General features: G+C 38.9%; 1 protein-coding gene across 2 annotated transcripts in view; it reads left to right on the top strand.

Annotated features, from left to right (window-relative positions):
* Window positions 1-19,741, top strand: part of pcdh11 (protocadherin 11) — a 122,228-nt gene that overhangs the window by 49,278 nt on the left and 53,209 nt on the right. For both annotated transcript variants that reach the window (XM_067518942.1, XM_067518944.1), the window contains one exon: window positions 3,008-3,067. In XM_067518942.1, the coding sequence (XP_067375043.1) occupies window positions 3,008-3,067 (60 nt within the window). The remainder of the gene's footprint in view (window positions 1-3,007; window positions 3,068-19,741) is intronic.

Raw genomic sequence — 19,741 nt, 5'->3', positions numbered from 1 at the left:
CCCAGACCAGAGGTGAGCTGAAAAATGACAGTTGTTTTTCCTTTCCACGTCTTTCTATTTACCGTCTCTCTTCCACTTACATGATCATCATCACATTTGTGTCTCCTGTGAAAACAGTGTGAGTTAAAGCTCACCAAGTGGCATTGTTTCCGCTCTGATGACATATTAATCTTTAATAATTAACTTTTACATGTACTGGAGCTGTGTGACAAAGGGACGTGGCATAAAGTGAAATGTGATGTTTTGTTCTGCTCAAAGAAAAAAAAAATTAAATTGTAATGGGCAAACAGCAAAAAGTAAAACAACAATAATTATAGCCTGGGGAGATTTTGCTGTGTTTGTATGTGTATCCAAGAAAGGGAAAGGATTTAGATTATCTATGGTTGGTATCAAGCTTGAACAGGCTGCTTTAATAATGTGAACTAAAGCACTGAATCTAAGAAGGGATTTTAGAAACATATTTAGTTTTTATAAACATTTATTCTTTTACATTGTTTGTACTTTCAAATTGAAGTGATTGTTAATTATGAAATGCACACTTTGTTGTTTACTGGCAATTTTAAATGGACTTTTAAGAAAACATTAGAGCATGTTTGGCATTTGAATTCATATATTACACAGATGTAATGACCCTTTGCTTTTCTCTGTTAGTTTTATAGTGTTCTATATAGAATAATCTGCATATTGCAAAAGTTTGTTTGATGTTCTACTTACAGTAATGGAACCGTGCTCTGTTTTCATCCATCTTAACTTGAAGGGCACTTGAATGTTCCTCTTGCTCCCCATGGCTTTAGTTTAGGGTGTTAATATACAATAATGCTTTTAAACTTCTCTCTGACTTCCCTAAATTAAAATATCTCTCTTCTTCTGGATGAAAAATGCCTCCAGACGTCAACACTTGGAGGAACCTTCAGTTCAGATTATGTCATCTTGTTGCGCACACTATGGAGGGTGTGATTGTGGTCAACCTGCTTTTCCAGAGCTCCCCCAGATGGTATTATCTGAACTCTTAATGATGTAGAACTCCTCCGGGTGATGTCATCTGGAGGCATTTTTCAGCCAGAAGAAGCAAAGTATAAAAAAAGGGGAAGTCAGAGAGAAGTTTAAAAGCATTATTTTATATTTGCACCCTTAACTAAAGCCACAGGGCCTTTAAACAAGCGTTATACAGTACAAATTTTGAAATCAAGGTCATGCAGTCTTTGTCACGGTTGATCATACTCTGTAATCAACCCTGTCTCCTATACATTGCGTTCCTACACAACTCAACTACAAACACAATTAGGTTTTCCAGGAAAATGTAATTTCAACAACATTATGTTGTTATGTAATGTAAATGTGTAAGTTGCAAATATGTTGATACTGAATATATCAATATTATGTTACCAGACAACGTATTTTTGTCTGCCACAATATCAGATCTTGCAGCAACATATCTGTTTTTTTTCCTGCCATAATACGCGATCCGAGAGTAAAATGTCCAGTTTGTTTGACTACAGCATTGTCAGCATTTTACGTTTGTGATTAGGCAGGTACAGGAGCTGGTTAGGGTCTGAGGAAAATCTGTAGTGGTCTAATAGAGGAAAATCTAACAGTCCTTTTACCGCTTTTAAACACATCCGTGATCTTGCTGTAACCCTAAAGTCAACGGTTTTCTTTCCTAGGCCTGGCCCGACACGGGGCTCCGGGGCCAGACTTCGTTGGCTTGGCAGTCCTGTGCATTGTGCAGCCGCCACCCTCCACAACCACCTCTTGGCATTTTCGCTTATTCAAAGTATTGTTTCATTCAATCAAAAAATACATTGTTTTGGAACGTAATAATCCCTAAAAAAACGGAGTCGCGTTTGTTGTAGACAAACGTACATTTTTAAGAGACAGGGTTGTTGTGCATGTGCATGCTGAATGTGTGCGCACGCACAAAATCGCTCCTCTCCCCAAAGAAAATAACTTGTGTTTATTTGTCACATCAATTAGGATATCATGGTTATATACCCTAGTAAATCTGTAGGGAAAAATTTGTCTACTAATTCCATCATCCCAGCCAGACCCATTTATTCATTTATATTTCATGATGTGGTGTTTATGCTGCAGAGAAACCCTCCCTGTTTTTTATTCCTCTCTCACATGCCTTGGCCAGTGAGGTGTTCTCCTTTCGCGTTGCAATGAAATATAGATGTTAAGAGTCTGGAGAGTTGAGTGCCTCATCTGTCCTGGTGATACCATAAGGCAGCCATTAATAGTGTCAGGGAGCATCAGACATACCACAGGCACATAATTGGATATGGGGACATAACTGAAAGCACCTGCTTGGAAATCAACAGGGCCTTCCCAGGAGTCAGGTACTTGGTAGATACCCAAAGAAGTTTGCAGAGCTCATCCCTTTCCCTGCTGGGTTTGCCTCACTCGTTGCTCTTTTCATTTCTCACTGAGGTCAGCTCAAGATGGCTTCTTGTTTTCTTTTTTTATGATGGCATTGTGAGTATGCAAATACTTTGGATCTTTGCATAATCACAAGCAGCGGGACCATCTGTTGTTGGCTTGTTGACTTACCTTGTGTCTGCTTTTTAATGGTGTTTTGTTGTATCTGAGTGATGTATTGCTGTATTAACAATGTGATAATCATTTAACCTCAAAAAATGCATTCGGGCGTGTATGCAAAACTCTGAACATATGTTCAGTGAAATCTTCTGACAAAGAAGGATTTATAATCCTTGTGGCAGGATAGAAAGTATGGGGAACTGGAAAACAAAACAAAAGGCATCATTCTCATAATGTATGATACGTTGATATTGTTAAGATAAAGATTTAAATCATGTCGACAAAAGCAGTGGTCTTGGATTAGTGGACAACAAAGACGTGCTTGTTGAGTCGCTTAACCCCTCTAAAATATATTGCAAAAATGCTAATGGCAACGACCAGGAAATAAGCCGCAACTTCTGTCACTGAAGATTTGTAGGGAGATGCTCTTCACTGAAAACATGTCCCTGATAATGTGTTTTTCTTGTAGAACCCAAACCAGACACCGGAGAAGTCTTTTAACTCATCGCCCCCAATTTGTCCTCATAAGGTAAGCTCCAGTTGGCTTTCCCACAAGGGGACAAACAACATTATGTGAAATTGTTGCAGATATTTTAAACAATTATTATTGTCAATCTCACATTTGTAAATTAGCTGTATATCATGTCAAGATCTGTTTCATTTTTTCACATGTTTCACTCACCATATGCCTTCCACGAGACTCTTTGCCAAAGGATGCGTAAATTAATTCATCAGTGGTTCTAAAAAGAAAATGTTTTCATTTCAAAATCATCACTAGCTTGACAGCATACTTTCTTTTGCTGATATTATTTCTGTCTATATTCTGTCATAATTCAACATTTATTTAAAACAAGGTGATAAGGCCAGATTTATTCAATGCTAATTAGTCCTGTAAATGCACAGTTAAAATCCTCACTTCAGTCTGACTCAAGTCATCTCCAAAGACTGAAGTAACTTTCCCCATCAACTTCTGCTCCTGATGCATGCCTCTTGCAAATGTGATAATGTGCTATGTAGTGAAATTCGCACCATTTCAGTTCACTTAGCACCAAACGTGTTAAAAATGCCTGTGTCCTTTTTCTGGATGAATGGCTGGTATGGTGAAGAGTGGCTTATTGCAAGAGTGGACCTTGGTAAAAGGAACCCAGTGGAGAGATGTTGTCTGACGACCTGTCATCAACTGTTCAAACCCTACCACCCTGCTACATCACTAATGTCCAGCTATCTGTCTAAAGTGACTTTGGTGGCACTGAAAGCAGCAGACAATGGTAGGATAGTAAATATTAATAAAATATGTAACCCCCCTACCCCACCCCCCATCCACACATACGCCCCACTTGCTGTCATTGAGAAGGGAGACAATCAACTTGTGTTTGTAAATATGTCAATGCAAAATAAACCTGGATGTCCTTCAGATACAGTAGTGCCCAAACTTCATCTGACCTTGATGAGGAAATTATAGCTCACTACTGAATGTTGCGGATGTTATGATATAGGAATGCCTCTCTTTCAGTAGCTCTAAAGAATATGTAAGTTTCTGTCCCGACTGCCACTCATTCTGCCTTTCTCTGACTTGCTCTCTCTCGATTTTCACACAGCTGATCTGGGCTGATGTAATGGGGGAACACCGTGGGTTTTGCGGATAGTGTTATTCACGTTTTAGCTGTTAGCAGCGGAACATAATCTCCCTCTAGTCAGCTCACATTAGTCTCCATGATCCGCACCAACCCAATATGTGCAGCGAATGCAATGGGCCAGCTGGGGTAATTTAGTATGTCAGTCAGCTCAGGAGGCTGGTAAAATCAGTAAATGGCTGGATATGATTTATATGAAATGAATATTCTGATTATAATAGCTCTCAGAATAGAATATCCGCTGTCTTTTTACACTTCTCTTCATCTGCATTGTGTGTATCCCCCAGATAGATAGTGAAATGAACAGAGGGCTTTTAAACTGACTGCTCTGTGATTATATTAAGAGTGTGAGAGCGAGGAAAGAGAGGGGAGGGAGGAGATCGGGTGCCCAAGCACTAAGTATATATAATTGCTTCTTGACACATTGGCCAAATTCTGCAGTGCCAGGATCTGAGTGAAGATGATTAACGGCTGTCCGAGTGGGTGGGCACTGCAGGTCGTTCAGGGCCTTTGGTTTCCATAGCGATCCAAGTCTAAAGGCCAAAAATTGCATACTGAAAAATCCCAGAGGTCCCCACATTGTTAAACTACAATTATAACTCACATCGAGAGCATTGTCTGTCCACCACAAACTCTTTTTTTCAACGACCGAGTGGCATGCTGCTCCCCTTCGTTTCCTTTATTTTCTCCACAATTTTTATTAAATGGTCTCTACTAGCTGGCAAGAAGATAAAGAGTGAAAATCTTGCATTCTGTGAATAATTGATGAGTGGGCTCACCTCAGAGCATCATTACAGTCTGGCAGTCAGGATAGGAGGTGAGGGTAAGATCATATTTCTGACACTCAGTTTAATACAGAAGAAAATTGTATCAGTTTTTCACAATGTTTTGCTGAATCTACAGCATTAATAATAGTATCTTATTATAGTACAGAGGAATAGCAATAAAGTGTGAATACAATACATGCATGTTTCATTCGCACAACCATGAATCATATTTGTAACACTGCTGGTTTCTGTGCTTGACAAAATGTTCTACAGCAGATAGTTGGTAAGAGGTCTTTGCCTTTGGAAATAGCAGTTGGCGCTTTAGCTGATGAAATTATGTACGTGCATGTATCTATGTGAACAGTGCAATCTAGTTAGGTGACAGATGGAGAGGGCAAGGGATAGAGGTGGGGATCAAGCACCTCTGACAGTATGGGGCTTGCACTGCACCCTGTTCCTGCCAGCTCTGAAATTGCTATGGTAAACTAAAAGCGTGCAACTCCGGGATGCCATTTCACAGTTTTGTTTTCCACACCAAATGAGCACCGCTCCACTGAAATGCCACCTAACAATGTAAAAGTCGAGCGATGAACACGACAGACACCTTGATTTTTTTTTTTAAGCGCACTGTATCCCGTGGAGTTCGACTACGACTCAAATGTAAACACGCTCACCGCCACAGATAAAATGTGTAAGAGATCTTGTGTGCGGCTGCAGTTTTTAAGCCAAGAAAAGGCCAGAGAATAAGTACATCTTAATGATGATTCATTCTGTATAATAAAAGAAAATCCCTCTGGCATCCAAACAAGGGGCTAGTCATGCAGCAATTAAGCTTAGTTAAAGGCATCAAGCAGGCTACATGTGGTTAGCGAGGCATCTTCCTATACATGCGCGTCCTTGGACATCCGAGCGCACAGAAACACACAGTCACTCACTCAGTCCCTCTCACAGACACACGTGCACAGTCTATTTGAGGTAAATGTGATGTAAGAAGACAAGCAGCAACAACCCAACGGCTCCATCACGGTGCCTGGGGTTGCATTGGTGGCCATCATCAAACAAATAATGCTTTGTGACTGAAAAAAGGCAATGCAAAAGGTCATTTGTGACCCCTGGGACCAGTACTCTGCAGCATCTGTCACTAGCAAGCACCACATGTCCGTGTCAAATGGCAAAAGGTATGCAGTGCAGCCAGCCTGCCGTGTAATAAAGGCAGTAGCTCTATATATCCATAGCATCACTGACACAGTTGCATTAACAGGGCTCTGCAGTCTCCTGGCTTATCTGCTGAATGTCCAACATATACATGACTGCGAAGAGACACAGGCTTTACCGATACTCTAAGTATGACTGAGCTGAATATGAAACCAAACATAACCATAAATGGGTATTATATTTCAAAGATTTTTGTTTAACTTATTATAGATTCAGTTCAGTGTGCACTCTCATGGTAATCTTGAGGGGAATCTCTAACAATGACGAGGCTCCATGTTTGATGTTATCTCTTTCGTCCCACAGTTTTCACAACAAGAGTCAAGGGCCTCAGAACTAGGGAAGATTCAGGGGAAACTGATGAGGGAATATGTAATCCATGCTTCACACCTGCCACACTTATTTGCATCAGACCACACCTCCGTGTAGAACAAATCAATAACTTTATATTTCTAACCAAATTCCTCTTTTTGAATGGTGAAATCTAATTTTTATAGACACACTGACAAATTGGATACCCCGACAGCTGCATTAGAAACAAAACAGACACACAGCAATGACATGGGATGTTCTGTAAAAATATACCACCCATAGTGTGTGTAGAAGCTGCACATCTCACAAAATTACATTCTGAATTCTCTCAAAGTGCAAATGAGGCAGAGTTATATGGTATATTTCCCAGAACTCCTGCACTGTATTTTTTCTCTCTCTTACTGGCTGTCCTTTTCTCTCACTTGCCACAGCATATCCCTCCCCTCAATATTCAGCTAAACCAATCAGGGATTTGAGAGCCTCACTTCCAATCAATTACCACCCAAATCAGTGCAGAGGCCCTTGATATAGAATCATTTGTCAAATCAGTGCAGATGGCTGGGGGCAGGTACCCCTGTGCCATAGGCCATATCCACGTGGAAATCTCTGCTCAGGGTGGGCTCTCTTGACGCTCCCCAATCTATTAATGGGGAAGTCATTGTGTGCTCCAGGACTGCAGTCCAGCTGCCGATCCACTAGATTGCTAATGTATTAGCATCTCAACCTGACCAGTGGATAATACTAAGTCTCAGAATCTACCATAATAATTTGGACTTTAAGCACAGGCAAAATGTGACTTTTACTGATCCTACTTCAGGTGTTCATATGGATTGCACAGGTTGCATTTTAAAAATACAGCAATATCACATTGGACCAGCTTTTAGCAAAATATACATTAGCACATGTCTATCTACTGAAGCAGAGAACACACTAATATCCAGACAGACATACAGTTTTACATCACACATGGTGCAGGTGTTCACATGTGCACGACACCAATGTTTTCTCTTGTCAGTGAGGTGAAAGCATTCTGATCAAAATATACAATCTGATGATTGGATAAAACAAGGATACAGAAAAGTATAATAAAAGACAGAACAATAGTGAAAATGTAAGATGAAGATGGACTGTCACAACCTTAAATGGAGACGAACAGGTAAACAGTGTTTTCATAGAGCTTGAGTTAAATGATTCAAATTCTAAATAATGAGAAGCCACTGCAGATATCTGAATAAACAGAAATTATATTTATAATTAAATCATTATAATTAAATCATTATAATTAAATCACCATAGCAAACAAGGGGAGTTATTAAATAAAAAATGATGTAAATGACAGTAGCAGAGTGACAGATGTAACATGAATAAAAAGGATGTCAACTTTGTTTACCATCAAAAGAACAATATAATAAATCCACTTAAAGATGTCTGTTTGTCTCTTGTGCAACAATACAGTGAATATGTCTGGAGTAAGAATATAAAACTTGTTAAAATCAGGTTCTGTTGTAGAATTTACAGAACATAAGTATCACTGTTGTTGTGCTGTAAATCATTAGACTCTAGAAATGTTCTGTAACTCTTCTTCCGTGCTCCTCACAACTTGTTCCCAGTGTCAACAGGCAATTCTGAGAAGTTGCACAGTGCATCTCAAATGGAAAAAGTTTCCAAGCACAAAGTACTAGTCAATGGGTTGTGTCATTAACGTCTGATTGGTTCATTCATTACCCAGGCTTGAGAGAAAATGTCTATTTGCTACTGTTGATGTAGCGCTGAATTGTAGGGGGACTAAAAACCTGTCAAATCTGTCAATGTCTTTCAAACCTGTGCCATACGAATAGCGAGTAGTGCACAATAAAGTGACTAAGGTCACTCTTCTATCTCTCTTGCCAACATAAAATATAACTATACAACTTAATTTCAAGGGCAAATATGTTTGTGTATGGAATGTAATTGCACGTGGATTACAGTGTCCAGTAACACAGTGAGGGTATAGTGACAAATGGCAAGTGTTTATACTGTTAATAACATTTTCTCAGAAAATAAATTTACCAGCAAAAATATTCAAACTCACATTAGAACATCTTGTTTATCTGACAACAATGTTATTAAAGTTGTTTTTTTTTTTTGTGCATGTGTGTAGGCACTCACATCATTTGGTGAGGGGATCAACACAAACACGTCACACACAGCATGTTTGCTTCTCCTTAAACAAAGCCTTACTCTTTTTCTGACCAAATACTTTTGGGGCTAAACGAAACCACACTTCAAGCTCGGCAGTCAGACTGTGGTCTGTGGTTTGACAGTCCTGTGCTTTCATCACTCACCATATGTCCCAACTGAGCGCTTCAATCATTAAAAAATTACACTAAAGCCAAATATGATTCACCCACAGATTAAATATAGTGGTTTGATTCTAATTTTTAGAAGACTGGGTTGCTCTTACCACGTAAATACACAAAGGTATACAAAAAACCATAGGTCTTTTCATGCAATTCATTAGGAGGCTTTTTTTGTGTGTGCATGTAAGTCCAGCTCCAGCAACCCACACTTCAGTAAAGGAAGTCATCATTCAGTGAGGTTTTTTTAGGTCAAGGTCTTTTCTATAATATTTTTGCTCACTAGCTGCTGTCACATATGTCACCTTTGTCACCTGCACTATTACCAGGTGAATGTTTTTGTGTGTGACATCTTAATGTTGCATTACGCTTGTGGGCCCATGATCTTGCATGAACTGTGGTCGAAAAAACTATGTTGTTAGCAATAATTGAATGTTTTCAGATTCATATGATTTCCACAGTGCAAAACCCACATTGGAAAACCTAAGAAGATCAGGTGTTCTGTAGTTTTAACATGAGAGATGATGGGCTATTAGAAGTAATACATGTGGGGGAAGAAAGTAAATTTAGTCATATGGTTAGATAATTGGCAAACAGTCAACCAAGATGGGCTTATTGAAGAGGTCACAAAGAGGACAAGAAGTCACAGGTTGGGTCATGTTTAGAGGACTGCTTAAGATCACAGCAGGCACTTTGTTGTTACAAGGCCCAAAGCAATGTAGTAGATAGTGAGTCCTGGGGTCACAAGATCTACAAGAAGGTGCAATGAAAAGGGTTTTATTGCTTCTCAACTGACATCTTCAGATAACCTAGATAGGGACAAGAGTGATGACTGTCAACTGCATGCACCTGGTTTCTTTAGTCATGTTTTGTGAGGGTTTGAGTATAAATAGGAGGGGTTTGAGAGATACAAGTCAGAAGAAGACACCAACATCCATGTGTTCTTCTCCATGCTGGCATGTATTAAACTGAGATGGTTCATCATGCTGATTTCTGTCTACAATTCTTCCAAGAGGAAAATTTCTATCACATACAAAAGCTTTGCTGGGTTGTACTCACAGCCAAAGGGTAGGAGTTAAAACTGGGATGACAATGTAAGTTTTAAGACAATTTTTAAGTGGCAATACTAAATTGTTGTCACAGACCGGAGTATTACTAATCAGTGGAGCTCCTCTCAATGGTGACTTAAAAACCCTGTTTTCAGGTCAGCCATTATTACATCCTGGTTAAAAACATACTGAAGAGCACAAAGGCTATAGAGAAAATCATGATGTGATAAATTTCTTGCAAACAGGTGTTTGCTGAGCCACTGACCTTATAAAAAGTGCTTGTTGTGGCTTAGTTTTTTATGAGTAACTGAGCTTAACAGTTTGACAATAACCACCAACAGAGTAACTGAGGACAGAGAGACATACAGCTGAATGTAACAGCTTGATGTGTAATAGGATTGGTTTTCATGCATGTACTAAAGTGCATTAGGAAAATGTGGGGGAAAAAAATTATATGTGGTGATGTAAATTTTGGAGTCCTGGATAGTAGCAACGTTTTGTGTGGAGAATCTAAATGCCAATCTTACCAAGCCCAATATCTGTATGTCTGGGATAGTAGATTCTTCCCTGAAGTGTGTTGTATCTTGGAAATTGTGATCTTTTAGCACAGAAAGAGATCTGAACATTCATCCATCTGTAGCTTTAAGCACGTTGGCAAATAGTTTTACAAATATTGCACTTGTCCTTTAATGTAGTAAATAAGACTGCTGTATTGACAGGACAAAATGCAATATCGACCTGTGATGGGAGATGGAAGAATTAAATGTTAACGAGAAACAGAAAGTTCTTTAACTTAGGCACTTGTAATTAAACATTTAGAGTTTAAAATTAAGGATATGTACAGCAAAGTCCGGGAAGGATGGAGGCTGAACTAATACTTCAAAGTGTCACACTTGGAATCATTCATGTTTTTAAATATATTAGTAAATTAACTGTTTCCCCACATATTTTATGAATGACCAAAGGAGCATTATTATTATTGGACTTCTTTTTTGGACAGACATAAAATTTCTCTAAATGAAAAATCAACACTGTAACTAAATTCCTTTGCATTGATTTTCCTGGGCAGGTTGTCGTCATGTAATTGTTTGCCATTAGAAGAAAACCACGTAGCTAGATCTCCATCTTTAATGACTTAAACAAAGCCTTTGAGGCTTCATTAGTTTGCACAGTGGTGCAGCCCAAACTAAATTGTCTAAGAAATTGATATCAAAAGTTAAAGCGAATAGAACTTGAGTCCTTGGGTGAACTGGCCTGTCAAAACCAGCATGAAATAATAGATAACTAAACACATAAATAAATATATGAATAAAAAACCTTCAAAATCTCAAACCTTTCATTTAAAGATGAATCATTAATCATAAAACTCTCAAGATTCATGGTTATGGCCTAAGTTATAAAACAGCTTCTTTTAATGATTTTATTCATAAGCAAAGTATTATTCAGTGCCTTCATATTTCAGCGATGTATCCTGGCCTCTTATTTTTTCCTCACAACCATTATAAATCAGTGCACTGCTGTGGGATGTCATGGATGCCAGCCCTCAGTTCTTTGCGCAAGAATAAGACAAGTTATGTGTGTTGTTTGATACACAGTCTTTTAGAATCTGACTTCAGATCAACACAGCATAACTGTGTCTCTGACAGACAGAACAAAGATTGCCCAAATTAGAAAAAATATCGAAAAAACAAATCCTGAAAAAGCTCCCAAGGAGCCAGTGATCACAGGCATACTGACTCAAATGACCTGAGTGACCGATTTATATCTGCAAGCACATTCTACACAGTGCTGGATTTTATCAGCAATCGACATAATCATCAACAAGCTATATTCACTGACACTGTAGCCTGGTGGGTCCTTCATCTGTTCTCCAATTCTGCAGCCGTGCTTTCGCTGTTGGTGCTAATGAAGCTACATTTTAAATTCATAATACCTCAAGTGTTTTCCTGGATGTCATCACCTCTTTGTTTTTTCAGAGGTTAAAAGGTTTTATACCTAACTCCTATTTACAAACCCACTTATCAGTTAAATTAACAGCAAAAATGTGATATCCTGTCAAAAATACCTTGCACTACTATGAGAAGCATCTCAATGTACCTCATTATTTTTCCTCCTGCTAGTTTACTTTATTCAGTACACTGTGGTTTACGCATCATTGACAAAAGGCTGTTTTAACAATAGTCAGTGTCATCTCCTAAATTTGCACCAATTGTAACACACGCAATTTTGATGTTTCTATTCCGTGACACATATTTCATGATCTCTGAAAATGCTGTGTATTGCTTCAGGAAGAAGGGAAAAATTACAAATGGAATAATAAGAGGAAATTGCAGTTTGGAAATGATTACAAGTGTGTAAGCTCTCTATGCAAGAACATGCTGCATAAGACGTTTTACTCACCCTCTGCCTTTGCATACTTCACACTGGCATAGTCTTTGGAGATCTAAGTCATACTGAGAGAATTTGACTCTGCATGCTAAAAAGCCATAAATACGGACAAAGACAAAAACAAGAAAAAAACATAACCAGTAGATGACCTTATTACACTCAGAGTCTATCATGCGGAAGCAATATTGTCTTTATTTGCCATTATTACCACCCGCCATTACAGTGAGTGGGTGGAATATCAATTTGATAAAGAGGGCCTCTGACAAAATGTTAAGGAGCCCCCCTGTCATGCGAGACACATCCCTACTGTTGTGAGTGGGCAGATATGGCTGTGTTTTACTACTTATGGGTATGCAGTGAAAGAGCACAGAGCAGCTTTCGCTGTAATAAGGCATTTACCAATGCAGAGGAGCACTGTGCACTGTGAGAGCATATGTTAATGCACTTGGCTGTGGCCAGAAAAACAGCGAGAGCTTTGGAAGAAAAGCACATGGGACTGGCCTCCTGGAGCACACATTTGCCTTCCACAAAGGTATTAATATGACTGGTGCTCGGTGGTGGAGGAGCAGGAAAAATGACCCTGGCAGTGACGAGAAGTTTGTTTTGGTGATGGACCCCAGTTGAGCGAGGCAGGCTGGGGAGAAGAGACAGCTCTGTGTTCAGTGGCTTTTGAGTTACATCAATGACACACTTTTAACCGACACCAGAAAAAACTGACATCAACATATTTGAGGAAGATATGCATGTGCCAAATGGGGATATGACTGTGAGCCTTGTTACTGTGCTTTATCAATGTTTTAGCACAACTGTGCCATTGGCATAGCATGAGGACGCTGTGAGTTTCTTTATTAAAAGCTGACAGTTACATGAACAAATTGTGCACGGAAGACTCAAATGAAATGTATGCTATTAGTAAAAGAGTCAGATGAAAAATTATGTCCTGACCCACTATTTCCTTTAAGTTTACTTTAAGTCTCATTGTATGTTTACAAATACATAGGCTTCGATAAACAACATAAACAGAATGCTGATGCTACAGTAAAGAGCTCATGGAGACGGGGACAACATGCCAAGTAGTCATCTTGTCTGTTTTTCACATTAATATGTGGATATATGGATTATGTGAGAAAACATTCCTGAACCGGGCATTGGTCTCTCTTGGATAGTATATACTGAATATTGAGTATGTTGACTCTTAATATTTTATCACTAGCAGCAGTGGTCAAAGTAGTTTTGTGTTCTTGCTCCACTAAATGTAGCTGCAATTAAGCTGCAACTTGTGTTTTTCTTCCTGTGTGTGCAGTCCCGCTAAAAAGCTTAATATTGTGCCATCTGCCTTTTTTTTAACTAGGATTTCACAGGTCCCATGAGATTTTTATGACCAGTTTTTTTACTGGTAGTAAGTAAGTAAGTAAAAGAGCAAATTACAAAAATCATCTTTACATTTACAATATTAAAATGATGCCGGACAATTACACTTGACATCATTCAGCATTTAAAATAAACTTTGTGGTGCCACTGATAAAAACAAGAGCAATATGCTGCTGATGCTAACATTGCATCAATGATAAACTACATATAAACATAGTAAATACTGTGTCTAGGCAACATCAATGTTTTTTCTTTACTTATAACCCAATGCAAATGACTTGTACACACATTTCGAATGTGCAGTGCTGTGTTCTCTATGATAAATGTAATCTCTTAAATTATAAATTGACTTTGTGTAGTGATTAGATTACATCTGGAATAGCAACAAATGCAGCTTTCTGAAGTGAGATCCATCAACTCTGTACCAAACAGTAGCTATTATTCTTATAGACAATAATAATAAAATAATAACATTATCACTTCTTACTCTCACTGAAATATATGACAAGGCCTCAGTCATTTGGACTGAGAATCTTTCAAAAGCTTCTCTGTGAAATCCTTATGCTCATGGTGATATGAAGAACGACAGTGAATACATTTTAAAACGCAGATGAAATTAGCTGAATGACATTACAGCTAACCGCTTGGTTATCAATTGCGAGTTAAAATTCAGAAGTCAGAAGCAACTCCCAGTATTCAGGAGATCATTTCCATAAATGTTCTGAGAATCATTAATCATATCATCATTGTGCTTCATGTTTGTCGGTGAATGACAATGATCCTAGCTCTTTGCTTGTAATACAGTATGTCATTGCACATCACACTCTATGCACAATGCCTCTGCCAGTCTCAATGAAGACAACTGTCAGACGATTCAGTGGGAGAGAGATCAAATGGATGAACAATTCACATTACTAGGGAATCTTGATAAACTGAAGTTTCGACACAGGAAAGGGCTTTTCATTCTATTTTCCACTATGTTTCCTCTTTGACAGTACACTTTTTTTTTTTTTTGACAGTGCACTTAATGGCCACTTTATTACATGCACCTTCCTCTTAATGCAGCTTCCTCCTCTAGACAGTGAATCAAGCCTTTGTGACTCATTTTGCAAGCGGAGATCTTATGTAGACAGGGTTGAGAGGTTCATTTAGTGTCCAGCCAGACCTGTAGGCTCCAACATCAGTGCTGCACCATTTTTCCTCCACAGGTGTACAAATGAGTGAACACATGGTAGTGACATATGGAGGGACAGCATTGGACAAAACTTTGATTTAGATATACTGTTTAAACTTCAACAGTTAACACAGTTTCTCTGAAAAGTAGGGAACGTTAACGTGTCTTACAAATCCTGGTTTCTGTTGCAATGTCACTGTAATTTAACCTCCAGTCTGTTCTAATTCCCAAGACATCAAAAAGCATCACTTTTGTCTTGGTACAGTGAGTCACAGGAACAAATTCTTCAAGCATAGACACAGCATATATTACTCAAATGTTCAGTATGCATTAATACTAACACAGTGGATAATAGTTTAGAGTACATTAAGGCAAAATGGAGTTGTGATTTAATTCAGGAGTCTGTTGTGTCATTTCAGCTAATTTCCCTGCCCTGTCCAGTTAAGCAGGCTACACAAACATAAAAAAAAGGTTTTCAGTCATTAATTTATAATGCAGAACCTGTCACTTGTAAAATGATGGATATTGCAGTGCATCAGTAGGATAATCATCATTGATTGTGACATCTGTACAGTAGCTGACATGCTAGAATAAAGCAAGTAAAGAAACAAGTCAAAATACAGTAGGTGGGATGTGATAATGGGGTGAATGGGAAACATTGAAATCTGGATGTGTAATGTCTGAGCAGGCATAATGTCTGTGTCCCTGACAGTGGATTTTGATTTTGAACAGAAAATAAAAGACCAAAGACTATTACTGAATGTGGCTAAAATAGCTGCTAGCAATACCGAATATGACATGTTTGTTTCCACTCCATCTCAGTGACACTAAAGTGGCTGTTTAGTTATTTTGGCTTTTGTACACACATTTAAGACATGGAAGACAAACACTAATCAAAAAGTAAAACAAATGTGCTAAAATCAAGGTGACCACATTGTGCACAACTTCCAACTGCATAGTAAGGAAGGGCAAAAATGTTTATCTCTGCAGTGCAATGAAGACTTGATATCGGAGGAAACAAATAGCAGCTTGAAGGAAAACAGAATAATACCTCACGTCTGCCAGTACATGGTATATTTATGATATTTTTGGTTCTATAAATACACCTAACATTGTTGTTGACCAGGTGCAACCCTTCATATTGACAGAACACTGTTTTTTAAAAGGCATTTTTTTTCTAGCAAGATAATGTATCATTGTCTGAAGATGGTTCCAGGAAATTACTTTACTCCGATGGTCTGCACAGTCCCCAGATCACAGCCTGAAAAAACTCTTTCGGGATGAGGTGAAGTGGGATGTTCACAGCATCCACGCCACCGGAAAACTGCAAAATCTCTGCTGTCAAGTCAGTATAGATCAAAATCCCTATGGAACATCTCTCCCACTTTGCAGAATCAATGCTTGAAAAAAAAAAAGCCAGGGTCAAATAAAACCATACACAGTGTTACCAAAGTGTACCTACACGCAATAAAATTGCCAATGAGTGTATTTACAATACTGGAAAAGGACGACACTTCAGTCAAAGACCTCCGGATGGAATATTCCTTCCTTTACTTGACTTCTTAGCATAGACACCATGACATCTTGAATTTGCATAGTAGTAAAGATCAATGTAGCTCTTGGAGTCTGGTGTGACACTTATTCAAAACAGCTCCCCCTTTTTTTCCCTAGTGTAGTCTGGAGCAAAAGAGGGTGAGCAGGCAGTGAGTGATGTGGGTAAAGAAAGTCAGACACTTTCTCAGCCGTAGTCAACCTCAAAGAGCATTTTGTCATGTATCTTCACTTGGTAAAGTACCTGCAACTCTCTTCACATCACTACTGAATCAAGGTCTGTTTCACACTTTTTGATGCTGTTTGATGTCAGTTCACATGTGAAACAAGTAATGGGAGACTAAAAAGCACATCTTTTCCAAAACTGGCATAGCAATTTTTTTCCCGTCTTTTTTTTAGCACACAAATGGTTTTACGTAAGTGATAATTATTAAGTTAGATGTCACAGCATTGTGAAGGATGTCCTTCAAACTGCGCCTGATTTCAAGGGACAGCTTGACAAAACTCAGTTTGAATTTGGTTGAAAGCATGTCTAATTGAATTTTGATACGTAATTAAATCAAGCAATAAATCAGCCCAGATCCCAATGCAACCGACAATTCAACACTCCTGAGCACCACAAGCTAATTATGATGAAGTTATTATCTCAGCCATGGGGAGTACTCTGAATGGCTCCTTCTGCATCATGTAGAATCTTTTCAACTAGAATGTACTCAACCTTGAAGAAAGGGCATCTCTCATATTAAGGATCCAGAAGATCCCATAAATGTCACTTGCTCAGTTAGCAATGTACCCATGTTGACACATTGTCCCACTTCAAAGCAGGTGATTAAAGCAGTCACGGCAGCGACACGTCTTTTCGTACACACAAATGCACCGAGCCAGAAATGATCAGTTGTGTCATAGGTCAGTAATTACAGCAAGTAGTAATTCCTGTCAATAATCCCTCGATGTGTGGGAAGTGGCTATATTGATTAAACATGGATTTAGAGCATCCTCCTCATCATCTGTTTTCAGTCTCAAATGGTTAATCACTTACATCCCCTGTAATTTAAGTGTGCTTCAGATGCCACGCACAGTGCATGTAATCTCATGACATATAAGGTATTAAAGTGAAGTCTAATTATAGCTTTGCAGCTATGTGTCATATCATACCTTTTAATATCTTCACTAAGAAGACAAATTGGTGTGTCTGTAACGAGGGATGATGCATTTTCCAGGTGAAACAATATTCAGAAGATGGTTATGACTGTCACACAGTCCTTCCAAATAAATACGCATGGTTGAATAAAAAGTGTTTTAATGATCGCCCCGCTTGAAGCTGAGAAATCTTTTACAAACACACGAAGAAGCGAGACTCATAATTCTTCAACTCCCAAGACAGCCATACTCGATCTGGCTGGTATGGCTTCGTAAATGAATCCTCTGCAACAATTACTGGAGTAGCCTCCTTCTACATAATTTGATGAGCAAATAGAACATTGATGAACTTTTTTTAATTATTATGCCACTTGGGATTCTGACACAGGCACTGCAGAGAGGGAGGGGCTCCACCACTATATCTGCGAGGGAGTGTTTTTCCTCTTCCTTTTTTTTTCCCTCCTCCTACCTCCCTCCTTTAATTCACCCAATTTGTCGGTCCAAATGAAACAGCAAAAGGTTAGAGTGTGGAGTAATTAACAGCAGCTAGCCTAATGAAATCAGGAGGGGCCAGTACGCTGGGAGGATCAATACCTCACTGAGAGTGAAACAAGACGGGGGATTGTCCAGGGGAAACACACATATAGAGACCACTTAATAATAATAAGCTGATGAAAAGGCAACATGTTGTCCACTTGTAAATCAAAATTGGTTCGAACACACTGTGACATTATTGCTGTCTAGTAATTGTGTTGGAGGAAAGTTGCTATTTGCGCATACTTGAAACGTGCACAGGATTTACACCACTCTGTGTGGTTTGCTGAGAGGGTTTCCCTTTATTGAATGTCAATAAGTACATCAATACACTTTGGACAACTGAACACCAATGCAGAGGGATTCTATTTATCTAAGGCTACACTTAAGTATATTGAAGACTTTATTAGCCCCTTTTGATGAGGAGGTGTTTTGTTTGCAACAGTTTTATCACGCTGTCTGAGACATGCTGCGTTTGCCAGAAATATACGGGATGTAAACTTGAACTCTGCCCACTGTTTCTTGGCTGAGGCAGTCACGTCTCCTGTGCCTGCACACATGGGCAGATGGTGTTCTACGTCTAAGTTTTCCACTGCGAGTATTTGTTTTATGCATGCATATGTCTGCATGTGTGCGATTGTGACGTGGCCAACTGAAAAAAGCTGTCATTTTCTTCTTATTGATAAATGCAGACAAATCCATCTCATCTGTGGGGAAAAGCATTTTATAGCAGACCACATGCTTTTCTCCCACCCTTTCTAAACAGCTTAATTTTTACACTGTGGCACTGCACTGACATTTGTGGAATAACAGAGCAGCCCTGACAAGTCCTGCTTGACCATTATTTCCACAGACTTCATGCAATGGGACTACTTGAATTTAACAGCAGCACACTATAGTGAGCTTCAGCATTGAACCCTGAATCAGTCAAAACAAATGTGAAATAGGAAAAGGCAAGCTTTGGCAGCTCAAGAGACTGTGGCTAGATAGCATGCTTCCTGTCTCGTTGCCTCTCTGTGTGTGCTTTTTCCCACCTTCTAAGGTATTTACACCATGAAATAAACTGTTATGTAGAAGGCTGTAGAGACAGGAGCAGCAGATCTCATTAAACTTTTAGGAGAACGGGGACCCAAGGCATTAGGGGTTTAAAGCTTTTACTTTTGCCTTGAAGTTTTACTTTTCACAAACCTCAGGTATGTAAACGTTGCGCTTACTGTTAATGGGAAGACCTCAGAAAAGCTTTGTATTGTGATTGTATTGATTGTATGTTCAATGCTAATATTATCACACTTCACATCCGCATAACATTCCATGTCCTATTCGTTGCCTATGGGGTTGGAATTTTGTTGGCACATATTTCTCTTGGATTGCACATAGATCTATCAACAAAATTGCAAGAAACTGTGCTTTATGTATGGACAAGGAAAAAACTTGGCTTTCTTTATGTGAGAGCCACTATTTCTGTGGCCTAGTGCTTTAAGTTGCAACTGATTCGGATTCAGTTACTGTGTATACTCTGATGTATAAATATAAATGTAAATATGTACTGAGGGAGACTGATTTACTAGCCTATGTACAAAAGCTGATGGAAAATAGTCTTTTTAATATCCCTGGTATGCACACAGTAGGCTGATCACCTCTCTCTTGCACACTGCAGTCTTGGTTTCCACCATAGATGTAATATTAGCTCCCCTTCAATCACCTACGCACAGCTGGAATGAACTCTTAGCTACCT

This window comes from Channa argus, chromosome 10 (assembly GCF_033026475.1).
Source record: "Channa argus isolate prfri chromosome 10, Channa argus male v1.0, whole genome shotgun sequence".
Classification (NCBI taxonomy): domain Eukaryota; kingdom Metazoa; phylum Chordata; class Actinopteri; order Anabantiformes; family Channidae; genus Channa; species Channa argus.
The sequence above is the reverse complement of the archived record's forward strand: the minus strand, read 5'-3'. Positions and strand labels throughout refer to the sequence as shown.